Genomic DNA, 18,869 nt, shown 5'->3' on the forward strand with positions numbered 1-18,869 from the left:
AAAATATGGGAGGGAGAAAATGATAAGTTGTTAAATAAATTTTTTATAAAATATTTTTGATGAAAATTTTTGGTTAAAGATAAAACTTGTTTAATTTAACAGTAAAGTTCTGTCTTCCTTCAATTAACAAAGCACTGATATAAAATGTTAGCATTACGTCACTTGCTTTAACATAGAATGTGTTTTTCGGTCTCACACTAACATAATTAACAAGCAGTTTGAAGTTGTTACAGCTAATTTTCTGAATGGAATGTTTACCATTTTAACCAAGTGCACCTAGAAACACAATTTGAATTGAAACTGGCGCAAATGAAATGCAAATAGAAATTACTACACAAACACAATGTGAATAAAAAATTTCTATAAGGAAATTAAAACTTCAAAATGTTTTTAGTTTTGTAAAAACTTCAGTTAAACTTTATTTAATTTGTTTTTAATATTCCACACATCGTTTATAATAAATTAAATATTCAGAATAGAAACTTTTCAAATTCCTTTTTATATACAGTATAGGTTTTTAGTTACAAGTACTTGTAACTTAAAATATATGTGTACCTTAAAATAATGGTAATAGGATTTTTGTCTCTTATTTTTTTAAATCAATTGTAATAAGGTTTATATTATAAAGAAAGTAACCAAGGTATAAAAGAGTATAATTTAAAACAGTAAGTCCATTCAATGTCAAGTACATAACTAATAGAATTCTGTATTTGTTTTAAAATTGGAACATGTTTTCACTTAAAACATAAAATTCACATTTAAAACAAAGAATTAAGTTATAAAGACTAATTATGGCAATGATCAGTAGTAGAAGGACAACTTAGTAGGACAAGGACAAAGTAGTAGAAAGACAACTTATAGGACAAGGACAAAGTAGTAGAAGGACAACTTAGTAGGACAAGGACAAAGTAGTAGAAGGACAACTTAGTAGGACAAGGACAAAGTAGTAGAAAGACTACTGTTACAACTTAAATTTAAAATTTAAATCCTATTGCTGTTCTAGATCAAAAACACTAGACCTACACTTTAAAGTGCACCTTGGTTTTCTAAAACTTCTAAAAAACTATCTTCTTTGTCAAATTTAATTTTATGAATTATTGGACAATTAACAAATAAATTTAAAATAAATAAATAAAACGCTATTTTAATCAAAAAAAGAAATATAAAAAATGATTGAATAGTTGCTATACATCTTGCTACTTGATTGAATTTATCATTTCGCATTCAGTTAACATTTAGTCCTAATTCTGCAATACCAATCACTTTTGGATTAGGTGACAGCTTGCAGTTTAAATGATGGTTTTTCAATTTTTAATTAGAATGCATATGATATACTTTAATATATTTAAGATGACTGGACGCTTTTTCTTTTTTGTAATAACTTGTAGACATCTGTTTTTATTTTTTTGCATGCAATACTTTTGCATTCTCCTTATCCTTTGTCAAAATTAAAATATGATTTTCACCCATTTCAGCAATATCTAAAATTCAATTTATAGTTCTAGAACCAACATTATATCCACTTTGTTTAACTGATATGTAGCCTCGACAGTTTTTTTTTTTTTTTTTAACAATAATTCACAGCATTCACTAAAATATTTTTGTTCGATTCTATTTTGTCTCTTTAAGAAGCAACTTGATATTTTGTTTTGGGACTTAACCTGAGATTGAACTTTTTAGTCTCATATTTATGTACTTTAACCGTATAAACAAGATTAAAAAGTACTTAATTAAGTAAATAATTTAAATATAATTCTTTATTTTTTTTGAAATTCTTACCTGCATTTTAAAGTATATAAAACCTACATTTCATAATATACAGTATTTTTTTTCATATTTCAGGTTTTCAGAACAGCTGAAAATCTGAAGGTCATTTATACAATCTATTAACATAAATTTAACATAAAACAATTAAACATTTATCACACAAAGTTTCAATAGAAACAAAAAAGTTGTTTCAAAAGTTATTGCCATAAAATAAAATCTACATTGTAAGGTTCACATGGTGAAATAATTTGTTTTAACAGGCTTTATTTTGTGGAGCTGTTCATGATTCATTAAAGAGTATAAGTGCAACAACTATCCCAAGAGAATTTAAATGACTGTTAGGTAAGTTACGAATTATGGAGATGAGCTTTTATCAATTGTGACAAAAGAAATTATATTCAAAAAATTACCTATACTTTAAGGTACAAGTACCTGTAAGTATCTTAAATTAAATAACAATAAAATAGAAAGTGCCTAAGAAGCAAACTCACAAATTGGCAAAAGAATTTTTAATTATGTTTCTTGCATTATAATATTCTTTGAATATTTCAACAACAACAAAAATTAAAACATGAACTTATTTTTAAAAAATTTGTAATTAAAAAAATATCAAGAAATACAAAAACCATTAACCATTTCTTAATTAAGTTAACAGCATAATATTATTGAATAAATATATCAAAAAAACAAAAGCAAGACATTAAATCATTAAATTATTTTTCAATACTAAATCAATAAGAACTTATAAACAATTGCTTTTTTGTTTGATCGAGTTTTTGTTTAAATTGTTATAATTTTGTTTAAATAATTTTAAAAAAAACTCAACTGTAAATAGTTAAAAAATAGTAAAAATAAATAAATAGTTGAAAAAATAAAAACCATAAATAATGTAAAAAATTGTGATGTAGTGCAAACAATTTAGAAGTTAGGAAGTGTAAAGAGCTTTGTTGACATAGTGTCATAAATGTGCTGTAGTAGATAGTTGTAAACATTTGTCAATAAAAGAACTCTGTATAACAAATAGAATACATTTTATGAACACAGTCTTCACTAATTTCTAAATCACGTATACGATTACTAAAAATGATTGTTATAATATAACACTTTTAGTTGCGATTTGCTTCCACAAGCAATTATGCAGTTAATTTACAAACATTGTTAAGCATGATGGTGGTGCAGTCTACTGGATATCCTTCTGGTAATCATGGTATGTTTTTTAAATATCGTGTTGAAGCTGTCACTTTACGCAGTGTTTATAATAGAAAAATATCGGATGTAAGGTATCATATTGGATTTGAATCCTTGGGAAGGTATATAAATTTTTTACTCATACAATGCTTTTTTTTTTTTTTTAAGCAAATTTCTAAAATATTAAAAAATATTTTTAAAATAGGTTTATTGAAGGTGTTTTTCGCAGTTTCAACAACATGCTTGAACGTTTCCACCATTCTTACTTTTTGTATATTTTACCAAATGCGTATCATTATATATCAATTGGGCTTTACATGCCAGCATTTGGTTGCCTAATGCTTCCCTTAGTAATAACTCTTCTTGTAACATGGATTAAACTTTTTAAACTAGACATACCAGAAGAGAATAGAGATATATCGGTAAGTAATAAATAAACAAAAACAATTTTTTAATTTGATAATTTGAAATTTTTATCTGTGATACTGAAAGAGTTACATTTAAATTTATTTTATGTTAAAGGAATTATATTTTACCTTGTGCACATCAACATGTTTGCATTCAATGCATTTCATACAATATGATTACACTTGTAATTACAAGCAAGATGATTGCACTCTGTGATTGCATGAAACCTGATTGGACTCAGTGAGTGATTTTTCAAAGAATTGATTTATTTTCAGAAACTTCAAACTTTTTTTTTGTTAGGAAGTTCGTGTTAATGCATCAGTTCTCTCCCAGATTTTTATGACATATTTAATGTCTGCTTCTACTTACTACATTTCACTTTGGTTGTTTAGTGAAGCTTTCCAGTTCAAATTGGAAGTATTATTTATTCTTTCTTCTTTGATCGTGTTTTTGCATCTTTTTTTTTGCAGGTAAAACTTATCAATCATAAAACTTTCAATGTTTTTATTTGTTTAACATTCAACAACATTTAATAACATTTATTATAAAACTTAAAGTAAAAACTAAAATAAAAGATTTGTGTTAAACTCAATAGTTGTTATATATGTATATTATTATGAACATTTAAATTATTTTTTCTGATTTTTACTTGCAGTAAGGAAAAGTTAACTTTTACTATTTTTTGAAAAATTTTTGCTTAGCTAAACATAATTATCATTGGATTATCAACATAGTTAACATAGTTATCAATTTTTTATTAAAAATTATAAACAAATTAAAAAACAAGGTACTATAAAGTTTTTAGGAGTTATTGTGGATGATCATTTATCATGGCTCCCACATATAAAATAAATGCAATCAAGAATTAGCAAAACCATTAGTATTATGTATCGAATTCGTCCATACATAAATTCACAAAATCTAAAGCTTGTAAACTTTTGCTTAATTCATTGCTACAATACTCGTAAATATTACGTAGCAGAGTAAAGCATAAGTGGCGACGTTTGTCTGAGAGGATAAACTAGTTATTAGTGCTAATCCTCATCAAAACACCAGTAATAAAAGACGCAACTCTGAGGAGATGTTTATTACTTAATCACTACACAAATTATTTTTACACATTAGCATTAATATTTTTTTTCCATATTGAGGCCTTAAATTGCTGTATGCATACTTTTTATTTTGTAATTAATTTTTTATTTTATAAGTTTTTGTTTAGTTATATATTTGTTTTATATCTTCGTTCATATTAGTGTTATGAAACAATTTATTTTTTATTATTATTGTAAGTACTGTTTAGGTGTATTGTCTGTCTTATTTATTTTTAAATATTCCTCTATTAATCTTTATTTTTGTCTTGACAACTGTCAAAATATGCTTTGTTTGAAAAATAATTCTCATTAGATCTAATGTACTTCATTTCTTCCCTCAAACGTTCACTGCTCGTGTGTGACCATTCAGCGAATTTTATATGCCAAGGTTTTTGAAATAAATTCAAATTTGAATCTACAAAAATAATAATTGTTTTATAAAAAATTAATTAAAAAAATTTTATTTTTATTAAAAACTTGTAAAAATTTACTTTTTTTATTCCTAGTTAAAAAACCATAGTTTTTGTGCAATTAAATCTAAAATAATAATTGTAGTATGAAATTATCATTTTTTTTGAAATTTTTATATAATTTCACTACTTTTACATACATGACATACTTTTAAAAAAACTTATTTTTTTTAAATAATATTTTTTTTATATAATATATATATATATATATATATATATATATATATATATATATATATATATATATATATATATATATATATATATATATATATATATATATATGTATATATATATATATATATGTATATATATATATATATATATATATATATATATATATATATATATATATATATATATATATATATATATATATATATATATATATATATATATATATATATATAAATACAGTGAACCCTCTATATAAGCAACCTCTCTATAAGCGACATTCTTTATAAGCAACCTCTATACAAGCAACTTTTTTTAGTTCAACTGTTCTGTATAAGCAACTTATTTTTTTAAAGCTAATTCTAATTTTGAAGCTATTTGAGTTAAGTTTAGGCTAATTCAGAAGTAAAATCAGCAGTTCACAACATCATAACCTGAAATTGTAAAAAATTCTGTTATTGGAATATGTTAGTGTTTTGTGCTGCCAGTAAATTTCTGTTAAATAGAATAGTTACTTGAATTCTGTTAGTTTCTGTTAATTAATAAATTAATTGATATTTTTGTGCTTTGACTTTTGAAGCATAAAGTATGAATCAGAAGAAAGAAAGACATTCAATTTTGTTAAAAGATAAACTATCCATTATAAAGGACATTGAAAATGGTAAGAAAACATTTGGTAAGGATATGGTAAGGACATTTGTACAAATATTTATTTGTTGGTAAGGACATTGGTAACGAAGTTGCCAAATCTACAATAAGTAGAGTAAAAGAAAATTAAGAAAATTTAGAAGAATATGCAACCAAAACGTGAATCAGAGTATGATTAGGCGAATGAAGACAATAAAATATAGTGAAATTAACGATACAGTGTTTTCTTAGTTCTTGGAGCGGCCACAATTAAACAATTTAGTTTCAAATAAAATGATCAAGTTAGAAGCACTCAAAGTTAATAGATTAAATAATGAAACTGAAACATTTCTAGCAAAAACGCCACGGTTTATGGATTTATCTGTTTGTGAAGAGAGTATGTCTTGCAATGTGGAGCTAGCAAATTCATTTAAAAATAAATTTAAAAATTATATTGCTGAAAATGGCTTTTTGCCTAAACAAATATATAATTGTGACAAAACTGGTCTTGTCTATAAAAACTTGCCCAATAAAACTAATGTTACAAATTTTGAAAAATCCGCTACTAGAAAAAAAGCAATGAAGGAAAGAGTAACAATTATGCCATGCATAAATGCTACAGGTATGCATAAATTAGACTTGATGATAATAGGGAAATCGAAATCTCCTTGTTGTTTTAAAAATATGGATTTGCCAGTATAATATAAATCATCCAAAAATGCTTTGCAAACTTATATAATTTTTAGCGACTGGTATAATGATATATTCATACCTTCAGTAACTCGATACTTGGAATCTAAAAACCTATCTGTAAAAGCCCTTCTCTTAGTAGATCATGCAACTTGCCATGGGTCTGAGAATAATTTTACTGGTAACCCGAATTTTAAAGTTATGTTTTTTCTCCCTAATAACATACCATTATTGCAACCACTAGATCAAAATATAATAAAATCACATTTAAAAAAATAAAATCACAATGCTATAGCAAGCATCTATTTGTATATCTTGCAGCCTTAGGCGCAAAAGATGAAATAGTTTCAGCACTGAAAAATATAAATTTGAAAGTTGGTGTTTATTTAGTGGTGCAGGCATAAAATGACGTTCCAGTGTCATCTTTTTTCGTCAAGTGATGAAATTCAATACAACATTCCTTCCGATCACTTTTCAAAAGAAGATGATATTCCTCTGACAAGATTGTATAATTCGATATTTAATGATTGTAATTTAGCAGGTACTGAAATTATGGATTGGGCAACTGGAACAAGCGAGGCAAATAATCTATTTAACCTTAAAGAAAATTCTGAGAAAAAAGTAGAAAGTGAAACTACTCCTGTTAAAGAAAATGAAAAAATGTAGGATGACTCCAATAAAAACATCAATGATGTTATAAATTCTTTTAATTTGGTAATAAATGGGCAAAAGAAAATGACTTACCGTGCAATGAGGTTCTTTTGTTATTAAAAATAAGAGAAAAAAAATCATGAACAAATATATGTAACTGCTTTTGTTTGTTTTAGCAATTAGTGCTGTACTAAACCAAAATCTTATTAAAATTTGATTGTTTAATTTTTTTTTAACAAAATTAATAATTATGCTTACATAGATAATAAAGTTAAAATATTTTCTTTTTTAAAATAAAACTGAATTAATTTACTCTACACAGTTTAGTTAGTAAATGAAATATTTTCCAGATGGTTAGTATTTTTATACTCCTTTTTTCCCTATAAGCAACTTTTCCCAATAAGAAACTTTTTTATTGAAATTGGTTCAAATGAGTTGCTTATATAGAGCGTTCACTGTATATATATATATATATATATATATATATATATATATATATATATATATATATATATATATATATATATATATATATATATATATGTATATATATATATATATATATATATATATATATATATATATATATATATGTATATATATATATATATATGTATATATATATATATATATGTATATATGTATATATATATATATATATATATATATATATATATATATATATATATAAATATATATATATATATATATATTTATATATATATATATATTTATATATATATATATATTATAAAAAAATAAAAATATGTTAACTAATTTAAATATCTAAACATGATCACATTTATCAAGTATAAATTTTCGTCAAACCAAAATAAGAAGAGGTGACTAGAGGGATAATTTCAAAAACTTTTTTATATTTAGTCAAATCTTTCAATATTTAGTTAAAACTATATTTAAATAGTGGACAGAATAAAAGTGTTTAGTTAAGCACATTGAAATTATCAAACATGTTATTTTAATTTAAAAATGAACACAAAGAGGAAGAAAATACATTCATAGAGTCAATTGAAAAAGTATATCTGCAAAGCACACATGAAAAATCAAAAAGTTGTAAATTTTTTTAATACACATTACTAAACATTAACTGCTTGCAAAAACTACCATTTTGATATATAAAAATATATAGCAAATATGAACATATAAATTTAGGGCAAACACCCAAAATTTATATGTTCATATTTGCTAAAAATTGCAGTAATTGGAGTTTGGGAACAAATAGAGCCCTAAAATTTCAGCCACATCTACCCCAATTGTGAGAGCAACATAAATTTTTTTTTTACTATTCTTGGTTAAATTTATAATCATTGATAAATTTTAAATTTTATACAATAATCTCTTAAAATTTAAAAGTTATGACGATACAAAATTTGTAACCCCCTCAAAATGAGGATTTAAACTTTATATGGTCATAATTTTTGATTGTTAAGAGATTGTTGTATGAAATTTAAAATTTATTGATGAATATAACTTTAGTTAAGAATAGTAAAAAAATATTTTATCAACTCGCATGTTAGGGGCAATTGTAACCAAAATTTTAGGGCTTTTTGGTTTTCAGTCTCCAATCATCACAATATTTTGCAAAGCATCCTTATTTGACATAATTATAAACATATAAAGGTTTGGAGTTTGTTCTATGTCTGGAAGTCAGTTATCTCAAAAACTATAAATGCGTGTTGTGTTAAAACTAATAACCAGGTGGTATCATATTAAAATAGCCTGCTGCTGAGAGTTTCAGTACATACATTGACTATCTTATAGCTTGCTGCCAAATGGAGTGTTGCTACATCAATTTAGGGTCTGGGCAAGAGCAGCAAATTTTTTTTTAATTTTTTTTTATTTCTTCTTTATCTGGAAAAGCGGTACGTTATAAAGATAAGCAAAAAGAGTAAGCAATTGCTATATCACTGTTTCAAAAAAAGGCTTCCCATCCAAACCTTCTGACCCAGAGAAACCTTCTTGAGGAATGATAGTATGTACCTAGAGGATCAAAAAAATATTCAACTCAAAATCACTGATTGGCGTCCGAGAAAGAAAATTGCATTTAAAGTTAATGCTATAAACGAAAAGGTTCAAAGAAAATAAAATCAGTTTTATTAAAAAAAATTTCTGTGTTAAGTTAAAGTAACTCTACATACATAAAAAAAAATGCAATTAAATTTACTGTCAACAAAAAAAATGAAAAATCTTTTTAAATTTTTTTTCTGGAGTTAAGCGAACAAAGCCTTCGGAGTTTTGAAGCGCAACACAAACCTATAAGTTGCGTAAAAGACATGTATGTGTTTGTTTACATTTGTGTTTTTTAGATTTATATTTATTTAAAACAAAAAACATTTCATGACAAAATGCCTAATAGTGCAAAGACTCATGAAGAAAACCGAAAATGTATCTGCTTTCTTTGTTTCAAAAAGGCTTCTAGAGCACTGACTGACGATATGAAACACAGATCACAGGTTATTTTACAGAAACAGATTGATTTTCAAGACCCAAGAGTACCTCTTGGTGTATGTGAGGCATGTAGATCATCACTTAGAAGATGTGATGAAAGTCAGAAGGTCACTTTGCCAGAACTTCACAACTTTAATTCAATCAGTCTAAAAACACTGACCAGAACTTCAACCTGTGATTGCAAGATTTGCTCAACTGCAAGACTATCTGTAAAAACTAAGCCCACTTTTCTTGAAAACTCATCTAACTTAGGACCAGCCAAGGTTACAAAAGCTCAAAATACTGTAGACAAAAGATGTGGGAAATGCTTTTCAGTCATTGGCCGTGGTTTTGCTCATGTATGTACAAAGAGTACTCTACACAAGAACTTGGTTGAAGTCACATCAAAGGACAGACTTGCTGCTGAAACAGTTGCAGTGTCAGTCATTTCTTCATCTGAAGCATCTCCACTTGGAACAATTCGTCTCAAACAAGCACAAGGAGGCAGTCCATTTCCTTCAAGATAAATGATGTCTATAATGTGATTAAGAAATATAATTGGTTTGTATAATAGTTGAGAATCATGACAACATTTTGTAATTTATTTGCAGGTTCATCACGATTCAATTCACTTTCCAGAAAAAGAAGTCCTTGGTGCTGAAGATTTAGCAAAAGTACAATTGAACACTGGTCTTTCTAACTCTGGAGTCAGAAACTGGTTTCAACCTTGAACAATGTGTCACAGACCCGCATTTGTAGAAAAAAATTTTTCAACTAACTCTCAGTCTTTTGGGCAACAACTTGCATCTGAATTTACTCACACTGAGGTTCTGTTTTCATCAGAAAGCAAATCAGCAGAACCAAAAGTAGTTGCACATTGCATTAGTGCAAAGTCTCTTCTAGAAAAAACTCTACTCAAAAGAAACATTTCTCAAAACCACCTTGTGAAAGTGAGTATAGATGGGGGAGGAGGTTTTCTCAAAGTCAGTTTAGGTGTTATTGATTTGCAATAAACCCCACAACATGTCACTAGAAGACATCTGACTCATAAAACTGCAAAAGATTCCAGTGTCAAAAGGCAGCTTTTACTTGCTGTTTGTGAGGAACTTCCAGAAACCATGAGAATGTGAAAACAATCTTAGAACTCGTCCAAGTGCACCAAATAAGTTTCTTCTTGTCTTGTGACATGAAACTTGCAAACATTTGTGGAATTCAGTCACATGCTAGTTCACACCCTTGTACATGGTGTGACATTGATGCAAAGAATCTTGCAAGCTGCGGAACTCCTCAAACCTTTGGTTCTGTCAAGAAAAACTTTGAAGCTTTCATTACCTCTGGGGGTGATAGTAAAAAAGCAAAAAGGTTTAACAACACTATTCATTCTCCAATTATCAGTCTTCCTGATGATTCTTTCCTTATTGACCTTATGCTTCCAATGGAGCTCCATCTGCTATTAGGAGTTGTGAAACATCTGCACTTCACATTCAAATTAAGCCATACCATGGTGGTCAGTTGGCTGGACCAGAATGCAGAAAGATTCTGAAAAACATTGACTTACTTCAACAGCTAGTTGAAAGAGAGTCTGTATTTCAAGTTTTTGGCTACGTTGACACAATGCGAAAATTCAATGCTGTTGTAGAGTCATGCTTTGACAATGAACTTGACAAAGACTATTCTGAAAAAATCCAAACTTTCAAGGAATCTTACATTGCTCTCAATGGGCCATCTGTAACACCGAAAGTTCACACAGTCTTTCACCACATTCAACATTTCATCAACAGAAAGAAATGCTCTCTAGGCATCTTCAGTAAACAAGGGACAGAGGCACTACATCATGAGTTTAAGCTCCATTTCCAAAGATTCAAACATTTTTCTGTTCAAAAGAAAAGTATTATTTTCTTATCTTATTTTTAGAATTTTATCAACTTTTCAATCTTTTGTGATTGTTTGATGAGTTTATGTTAGAAAATATATTTTTGAATAATAAAAATTAATAAATTCCTTTCATAGGTCCTTCAAATTTTAGGCATAAATTTAAAATGCAATTTTCTCTCTTGGATGCCAATCAGTGATTTTGAGTTAAATATTTTTTTGATCCTCTAGGTACATACTATCATCCCTCAAGAGGGTTCCTCAGGGTCAGATGGTTTGGGTGGGAAGCCTTTTTTTGGAACAGTGATATACTATATACTATACACCAGCACAGTATTACATTTTTAAAATAATGCATAATATCATTAAAAAATTTTTTGATAACAACTGTTTACTGTTGAAGTCAACAATCCAACAGTTTGGTTCCATAATCAAAATGGGATTTGTTTCTTTTGTACCTTTTCCAGTAATCTTTAAATATCAAATGCATTGCTTCTGTTTTCTGCTCACTAAATAACCCAAGTTGAATTAACGTAGCATGTACTTTTAGAGTCACAGTGACTGGCAGGAAAGGTATGTTTGCTTGAACTGTTGATTATTTTCCAGAAATTTGTCTTCTAAATTTAGTGTAAAACATGAAACAGCAAGGCTTCTGAAGAGCCTAAATGTTTTGACAAAGTCTATAGCTTAAATATACAGGATTTTCTGCAATGTTATCATTCTTGAATAGGATATTACACTCATTCCCTGCAAATTGACCACCGTGAAATAGCTGCATTTAAATGTTTAGTTTTGCAAGCCTGTCTCTTGCTTTTGGCCAACAATAAATAAGATTCTTGAAAAGTTGGTTAACAATCCTCAAAAGAAGATGAAGCTCCATTGGCAGTATCAAATTTAGAACAAGTTCAGAGTCTTCAGCTATGATCAAAGAAGCTTCTATCATGTTATTGAATTCACAGGTTTTTCTTTTATTTGATCTAGATGCAACAAACTTGCTGTGATTTGTCTTTAGGCTTTCGAATGTTCTTAAGACTCTGCTGTTAGAAACATTCAATATCACAATATACACCAACAGCAAAAATGTTTGTTTGAATGTGATTGAATTCGGCACAAAAGATTGGGTTTTCTTTAGAAATATTTAAGGGTTAAATGTTTCATCAATTTTCTGATGTGTTAATAAGACCAAGATTCATTTTCAAAAATGATCCTCCACCATCATCCACCATCATCCACCACCTCCACCATCAATTCTAATCTTTATAAGATAATCTGTCAAGTGTTCTTTTTTAAGCAGAATATGATTGCTTTTTTCTTTCAAGTTCTTGCAATGGATATTGGGATATCTGTGTTATGAGATATTCTCTTGCATTCTTTGGAAAATGTAACTTTGTTAGCATAAAGAATTTAGAGAGTTTTTCCTTTGCTATTAATTTTTGTGCAAAATATGGCTCAACGAGTCTGACCCTGTTATTTGTTTAAAGTCAAAATTGTAAAAAGTGTTTCACAATATTCTCACTTTGACATTGGAAAGACCAGTATTGAGATGAACATTGACCATGTCTTGGGTTTTAACAGTATCTGCTAAAGAAATGTGTTTTTGACTGCCCTAAACAAATTAAGTAGTTGATTTAATTGAAAACTTATTTTTTTAAATTTATAATTTTATAACTTAACAAACAAGCTTTTACGCATACTTTTTTCCAGGTTGCACTAATAAAGCACTTACCATACGCCCAAAGACTGCAAATATTGGGTTTAACTACTCTTGAAGGCCACAGAACGCGAGGTGACCTATTCAACAGTTCAAAATCACTTGAAAATTTGATGAGATTCATTTTAACGTGCCACAGACACAACACTTAGCTAAATTGATTTGCAATCTTTGAGGTCACAGTCAGTACCTTGATAAACAAAGAGTAAATCATTGTATTGAAAGAGAACAGTTTTTTACAAATCGAATTGTATGTCAATGGAATGCTCTCCTACAAAAGACCATCAATGCGCAAAGTGTCAACAGCTTCAAAACTTTTTCATTTAACTATAGCTGCTTTGGTTGGATGACCACACTGTCAGAACAGAGGAGCCTGGTGCTGCCCCTCTTCATCAATCATTTTATTTTTTATTTAAAAAAATTCTTATTTGAAACTTGCTTATTTATGGTGTTTTTTAGTAAAATCTTAAAAACTGATTATTTCCCTCGGACAAATTTAAAAGATTTTAATATTTTGACAAGTTAATCTTCTGCATGTATATAATCTTTCCTCCAAAAAGTTTTTTTTGGGAACCGTCTTAAGCATTGATTATGTCTGATTTTTGTAGACCATGTAGCATGTTTGTCTTCAATTTCTCATAAAATGTAAACATGTTTTTTTTAAAAAAAATTAATTTACAATCACGGAAAAAGTTTAAAAACTTAAAATAATTAATCTTTTTAAATTGATATATTGCCTGCCCAAACTAAGACTTTCAGTTGATGTTAAGGCACTGCTTGCATGTTGTACCTGTAGCAGTCAATGTAGCAGAACTTTTTGCATATTCTACCTATTTTTCAGGCAATGTGTCACTCCTCGCATGTTCTACATATTTATCAGTTGATTTAGCAGGACTCCTCGCATGTTTTACCTATTTGTTAATTGATGTGACAACACTCCTCACATGTTCTATCTATTTACCAGTTGATGTAGCAGCACTCCTTGCATGTTTTAAGTATTTGTCAGTTGTTATAATAAAAATAAAAATTCTTATATATGTATAGATATTATATATATATATTACATATATATATATATATATATATATATATATATATATATATATATATATATATATATGTATATATATATATATATATATATATATATATATATATATATATATATATATATATATATATATATATATATCCAATATACTAGTAATCTAGTAATCAATCTATTCTATAATTATAAACTGATCATTTTTTATACCTAAATTTGTTTGTGTTAATCATATTAAATGATATGTGCACATCAAATATAACTAATTATAATACAATGTAAATATAGTTTACACAAAAACTCTAAACATTTAAACTTTGTACATAAGAAATAAAAACAAAATTAGTTATATTTATTATGAATAATATCTCCAAGTATTCACTCTTGAAAACTTTTTATGTTAACTTTAAAACACCATCTAACTATGCACCACTCTTTATGTTAACTTTTAAACACCATCCAATCATGCACCACTAATTGATACACCCTCTTTTTTATTTCCAAAAATTTGAAATTATGTTAGTTAAGTTTTATTTTATTATTAAAATTTATTATATTTTAATTTTTTATTATATATAATTTAATGGTTTTTTTAGGGTTGTTTGTCGTGGTAACGAAGTTGATTTCCTAATATTCTATTTTCTTTCAACTATTCAATTGGCTGTAGCAATAACTGTTCTCTCTCTTTTAAATTTTTCTGCAGCTTATATTATAGGCATTTTCTATGTGATTTTATGCTTGCTTCCATATTACAAGACGAGGTAAGAATTTCTACTTGTTTTTGTTTATTGTTATTTTGCTAACAAAACAGTGTCAATGGTATTATCACTAAAGTTGGTTTTAGGAAAGGGTTAATGCAGAAGTTTAAAAAAGCACCTATAAAAATTATATATATCATCATCTGTTAATACAAACAAAAACGTAAACAAACCGTTACAAATACAGTAAAAACTACTGTAGAATGAGTTCAACAAATGTGATAAACAAATCTACACTGAGATTTTATTCAGTGGGTTTTTACCATTATGTGATAAAATTACATATTTTTCGTAGAAACAGAGGTGGCATATTTTCGTTGTAAGATTTTAAGGTTTGTAACGTTTGATAATTTTCCATTTTATAATAGGCTTTTTATATTTTGGTCTTTTAAGCTCCATATTTCCTTAGAGAGTTCTGTGTCATTTCTATACTTAACTGATGCAAATGATTTGAGATGGTTTGCGTATCTTAATTTAAGTGGTTTATGGCTAATGCCAAAATATACTTTTTTCTCATTTTCATGATCACTAGAAGTTACGATTGCTTGGCCGACAATATTGTTAGACAAACACTGGTTGTTAAATAGCTCGATATTACGTTAAATCTAAATAACAATACGTTCCAACCATATTTTAAATCTGATAATCAATTAAGGTTCTTCCACTCTAATTCTAACTGCCCTCCAAGCATAACAAAAGCAATCCCTCGAAATATTGAGCAAAGATTATCTTCCATTTCAATAAATGAAACTGTCTTTAAAAAGGCTATTCCATCGTATGAAAAAGTTTTTAGAAAATCGGGATGCAAGATAAAGCTTACCTACCAACCACAAGTTTCATTCAGTGGAAAATCTGAAAAATATAATAAAATTAAATACCCGACCAAAATTTAAATTCGGTTTTAGTTTATTTAATTTGAAGTATGAACAAATGAAAGTTTCAAATGAAGTATCAAATGAAACAAACGGAACAAATGAAAGTTTCATTGAAATCACAAAGTATCAATATATTATTAACGTTTAATTAATTAGATTTTCATATTAAGTCGTATTATTTATGCAAATTCTTTCTACATACGTCTAAATTGTTTACATTATTTATATTTTATATGTTTTTAGGTTGGCAAAATAATAACAAGCACTTATTAATAAAAAATTATTTCTTTTTAATTCCGTAACTATTAATCAACAATATATTTACCATTATTAAAAAAACCATCAGGTTTCTATCTAATGTCTCTTAGTCATTCATTGCATTCATTTTTTTCCTATTTACTATTAGGCTCATGTTTTTTTATTATTATTATTATTATCGCTGTATTCACCTCACTTAAATACAGTAATAAAAAAAAAACGTGATGGGGATCGAACTCGGAACTTCTCGACTCTTCTGTCCAGTTGTTCCATGTAAATATGTTAAACCCTATTAAATTAAATAAAATTAAATCGTCCGTTAGGCAGCGGTTAAAGCGTTTGCTTCAGAATCTAGAGGTCCGAGTTTCGATACTTGCTCTGTCTACATCTGCGCCATTAGTAAGAAAAAAAGCGTGAACTTCATATTTTAATGTGTGCTCTGTGATAAAACCGGACTTTTTGAAGCACCTTAATAACCATAATTACAACAACAAAGTTACCAAACGTTTCTAATGAGAGATCTTTTAAAAGGGGTTTGCATCAGCAAAGATGCCTAGATGTGATTTACTTTAAATTTTTATTTTTACTGACTTTTTATACAGTTGTAAAGTTGTATATTTATCTGTGCATTAATGGAATAGTTTTGTTTAATTTTAGAGTTACAAAAGGTTTACGTTTGTTGTATTGCATTCTATCATGTCCTCCTATGATGGTGTATCTTATGTGTGTCCTTCATTGCGCGTTGAAAGGTCTCACAGAAACGGTGCTTTATGATGCACTTGAATTATGGAAATTGATCATTGATTATGATATCACAAATTCTACATTACGCGTTTGGACACGAAACATTTTGTTCTATCTTCTATTGCCTTTGTGGTTTTCGTTTGCAACATTAGTCACGTGATCTTTAAGATTTTATAGTGTTGTATTTAAAATAGTTTTCGTGTTTGGTTTTTTTGAAAAAAAAATCGTTTTTTGTTGTTATTCTAACAATAAAGTTTTATACTTAAGTAGTTTGCTTTTATGCGATTGCCGCTGCGGTATTTTGATGTGAATATATAAATTAAATTTTGAAAAATTATTTATTTTTCTTATAAAATAATTGAAGGTCTAGATTAAAGCAACACCTCCCTCTATTGATTTTAGCATTATTACTATTGTCGTTAGCTAGTTTCATCTGTCTGACAGTTCCCTGAACTTAGTATTTGTTAAGTCCAATTTCCTAAAGTAAAGTGATATCAAAAAAAATACTTGAGTCTTCTCTGTTGCTGAAAAAAAAATGTTTGCCTTTGAACGTATTATTCCATTGGTTTTTTCAATTTAGTTAAAAGATTTGCTTTTTTTTTTTTTCCCTCAGGTTTAAGATTCTTAAACATTTTGACCTTTGCAGTTTTTTTATGAACATTAAAGCAGAGATCAACAAAATAGGATGTTAGTCAATGTTTCGTTTCTTTTTTTTCAACCGGTAAGAGTCATTAGTTTCTTTAAAAAAGGTTTTGATAAAATAAATGCACTTCGCCCGGTCGACCTGGCTTGGTGCGTGGCTCAAAGTTCTCAAAATTACTTATTTTTTTCCTAATACTCTCACCTGTTGCATAAACGGGAAGGGGGTTTATTTGGTTCAAATTTTTTTTTTAATCTTCATGTAAGGATAATATTATTCTTCTGAGTTTCTTTTAGTGATTTTAGAAGTATGATAATTTTTCAACTTCGATCTTACCGTTTATTAAACACCTTCTGAAAGACACGGCTCACTTCTCGTTGTCTTAGCTTTTAGATTGAATAAATCTATAACAGGTCTAGATAGTGGTCCCGAACTATAACGATGCAATCGTATACACTGCGCGACATATTGATAAGATACTCCAAAAATCTATATAAAACTCTACTATACATTTATACTTAAAAACTAATTTTTGTAGAGCAAAAGGATTACAAGACTAAACAGCATCTAAAAAAAATTTTTAACGTAACTCGCATTTTATTTTAAAAAAAAACTGTTTTTTTAGTGCGACAAAATTATAAGACACTTTTGGAAAAAATTCATATAAATTGTCATTTATAAAAAAGACAAAAAAAAGTCTCAATTTTAAAAAATCAATTGTGGGTAATTTTACCATTTTTTTGAATCACTTCAATCATTTGGAATCATACAACTTTTTAATGTACGATATGTCTATTGCATCCCATACAGATGCGATGGATGATTTCAAGTCAGCTAGTGAACTATATTGTTTACCACCTTCAAACACTAAAAGTGACAGCTTTGCCCAAGCATTCTCAATAATGTTTAGGTTTGGAGATTTAGTTGGCTTTTGTCTGAAAATACTACTTATTGCCACTTTTTTTTCCATGTTACGCGGTCCTTTGCAAAAGTTATTAGATTCTTTATGTGATTTGATGTCAAAGGTGGTTTTATGCTTTATGCATTATGAATAACTCGCTGAACTGTACGTAAATTAGCAATCACACCTGCTTCTGCAGCAATTTGACGTGCAATTAACGAAGAATTTGAAACTTGTCTCAACAACCCTCGCCTATTACGGTCACTTAATGTTGATGGACGTCCAGGACTTTTTTTTATTTCATAAATATGAGGTTTATTAACGTAGTTCTTAATCACAGTTCAGCTGCGCTCAATAGTTTTAGCCATGTAACTAACGGAGTGACCCGTTTTCCATAAGCTAGACAGCACTTTTTCCTAATCTGGACTCAACGGTGCAGCACAACCCATTATTAATTAATTTATCATTTAATACTTAATAAAAAAAAAACCTAAACTAAATTATTGACTGTTCACAAAAGTTTACAGTTAAAGAATCATCTATGGTGTTTACAT

General features: G+C 27.8%; 1 protein-coding gene across 1 annotated transcript in view; it reads left to right on the forward strand.

Annotated features, from left to right (window-relative positions):
- LOC136072056 (glycosylphosphatidylinositol anchor attachment 1 protein-like) overlaps positions 1-17,108 on the forward strand; it is a 60,818-nt gene extending 43,710 nt beyond the window's left edge. The window contains exons 6-10 of the mRNA XM_065820137.1: positions 2,878-3,077; positions 3,161-3,377; positions 3,664-3,833; positions 14,736-14,900; positions 16,688-17,108. Of these exons, the coding sequence (XP_065676209.1) occupies positions 2,878-3,077; positions 3,161-3,377; positions 3,664-3,833; positions 14,736-14,900; positions 16,688-16,934 (999 nt within the window). The 3' untranslated portion in view covers positions 16,935-17,108. The remainder of the gene's footprint in view (positions 1-2,877; positions 3,078-3,160; positions 3,378-3,663; positions 3,834-14,735; positions 14,901-16,687) is intronic.
- Positions 17,109-18,869: the final 1,761 nt, after the last annotated feature.

This window comes from Hydra vulgaris, chromosome 15, assembly GCF_038396675.1.
Source record: "Hydra vulgaris chromosome 15, alternate assembly HydraT2T_AEP".
NCBI classification, from domain to species: Eukaryota; Metazoa; Cnidaria; class Hydrozoa; order Anthoathecata; family Hydridae; genus Hydra; species Hydra vulgaris.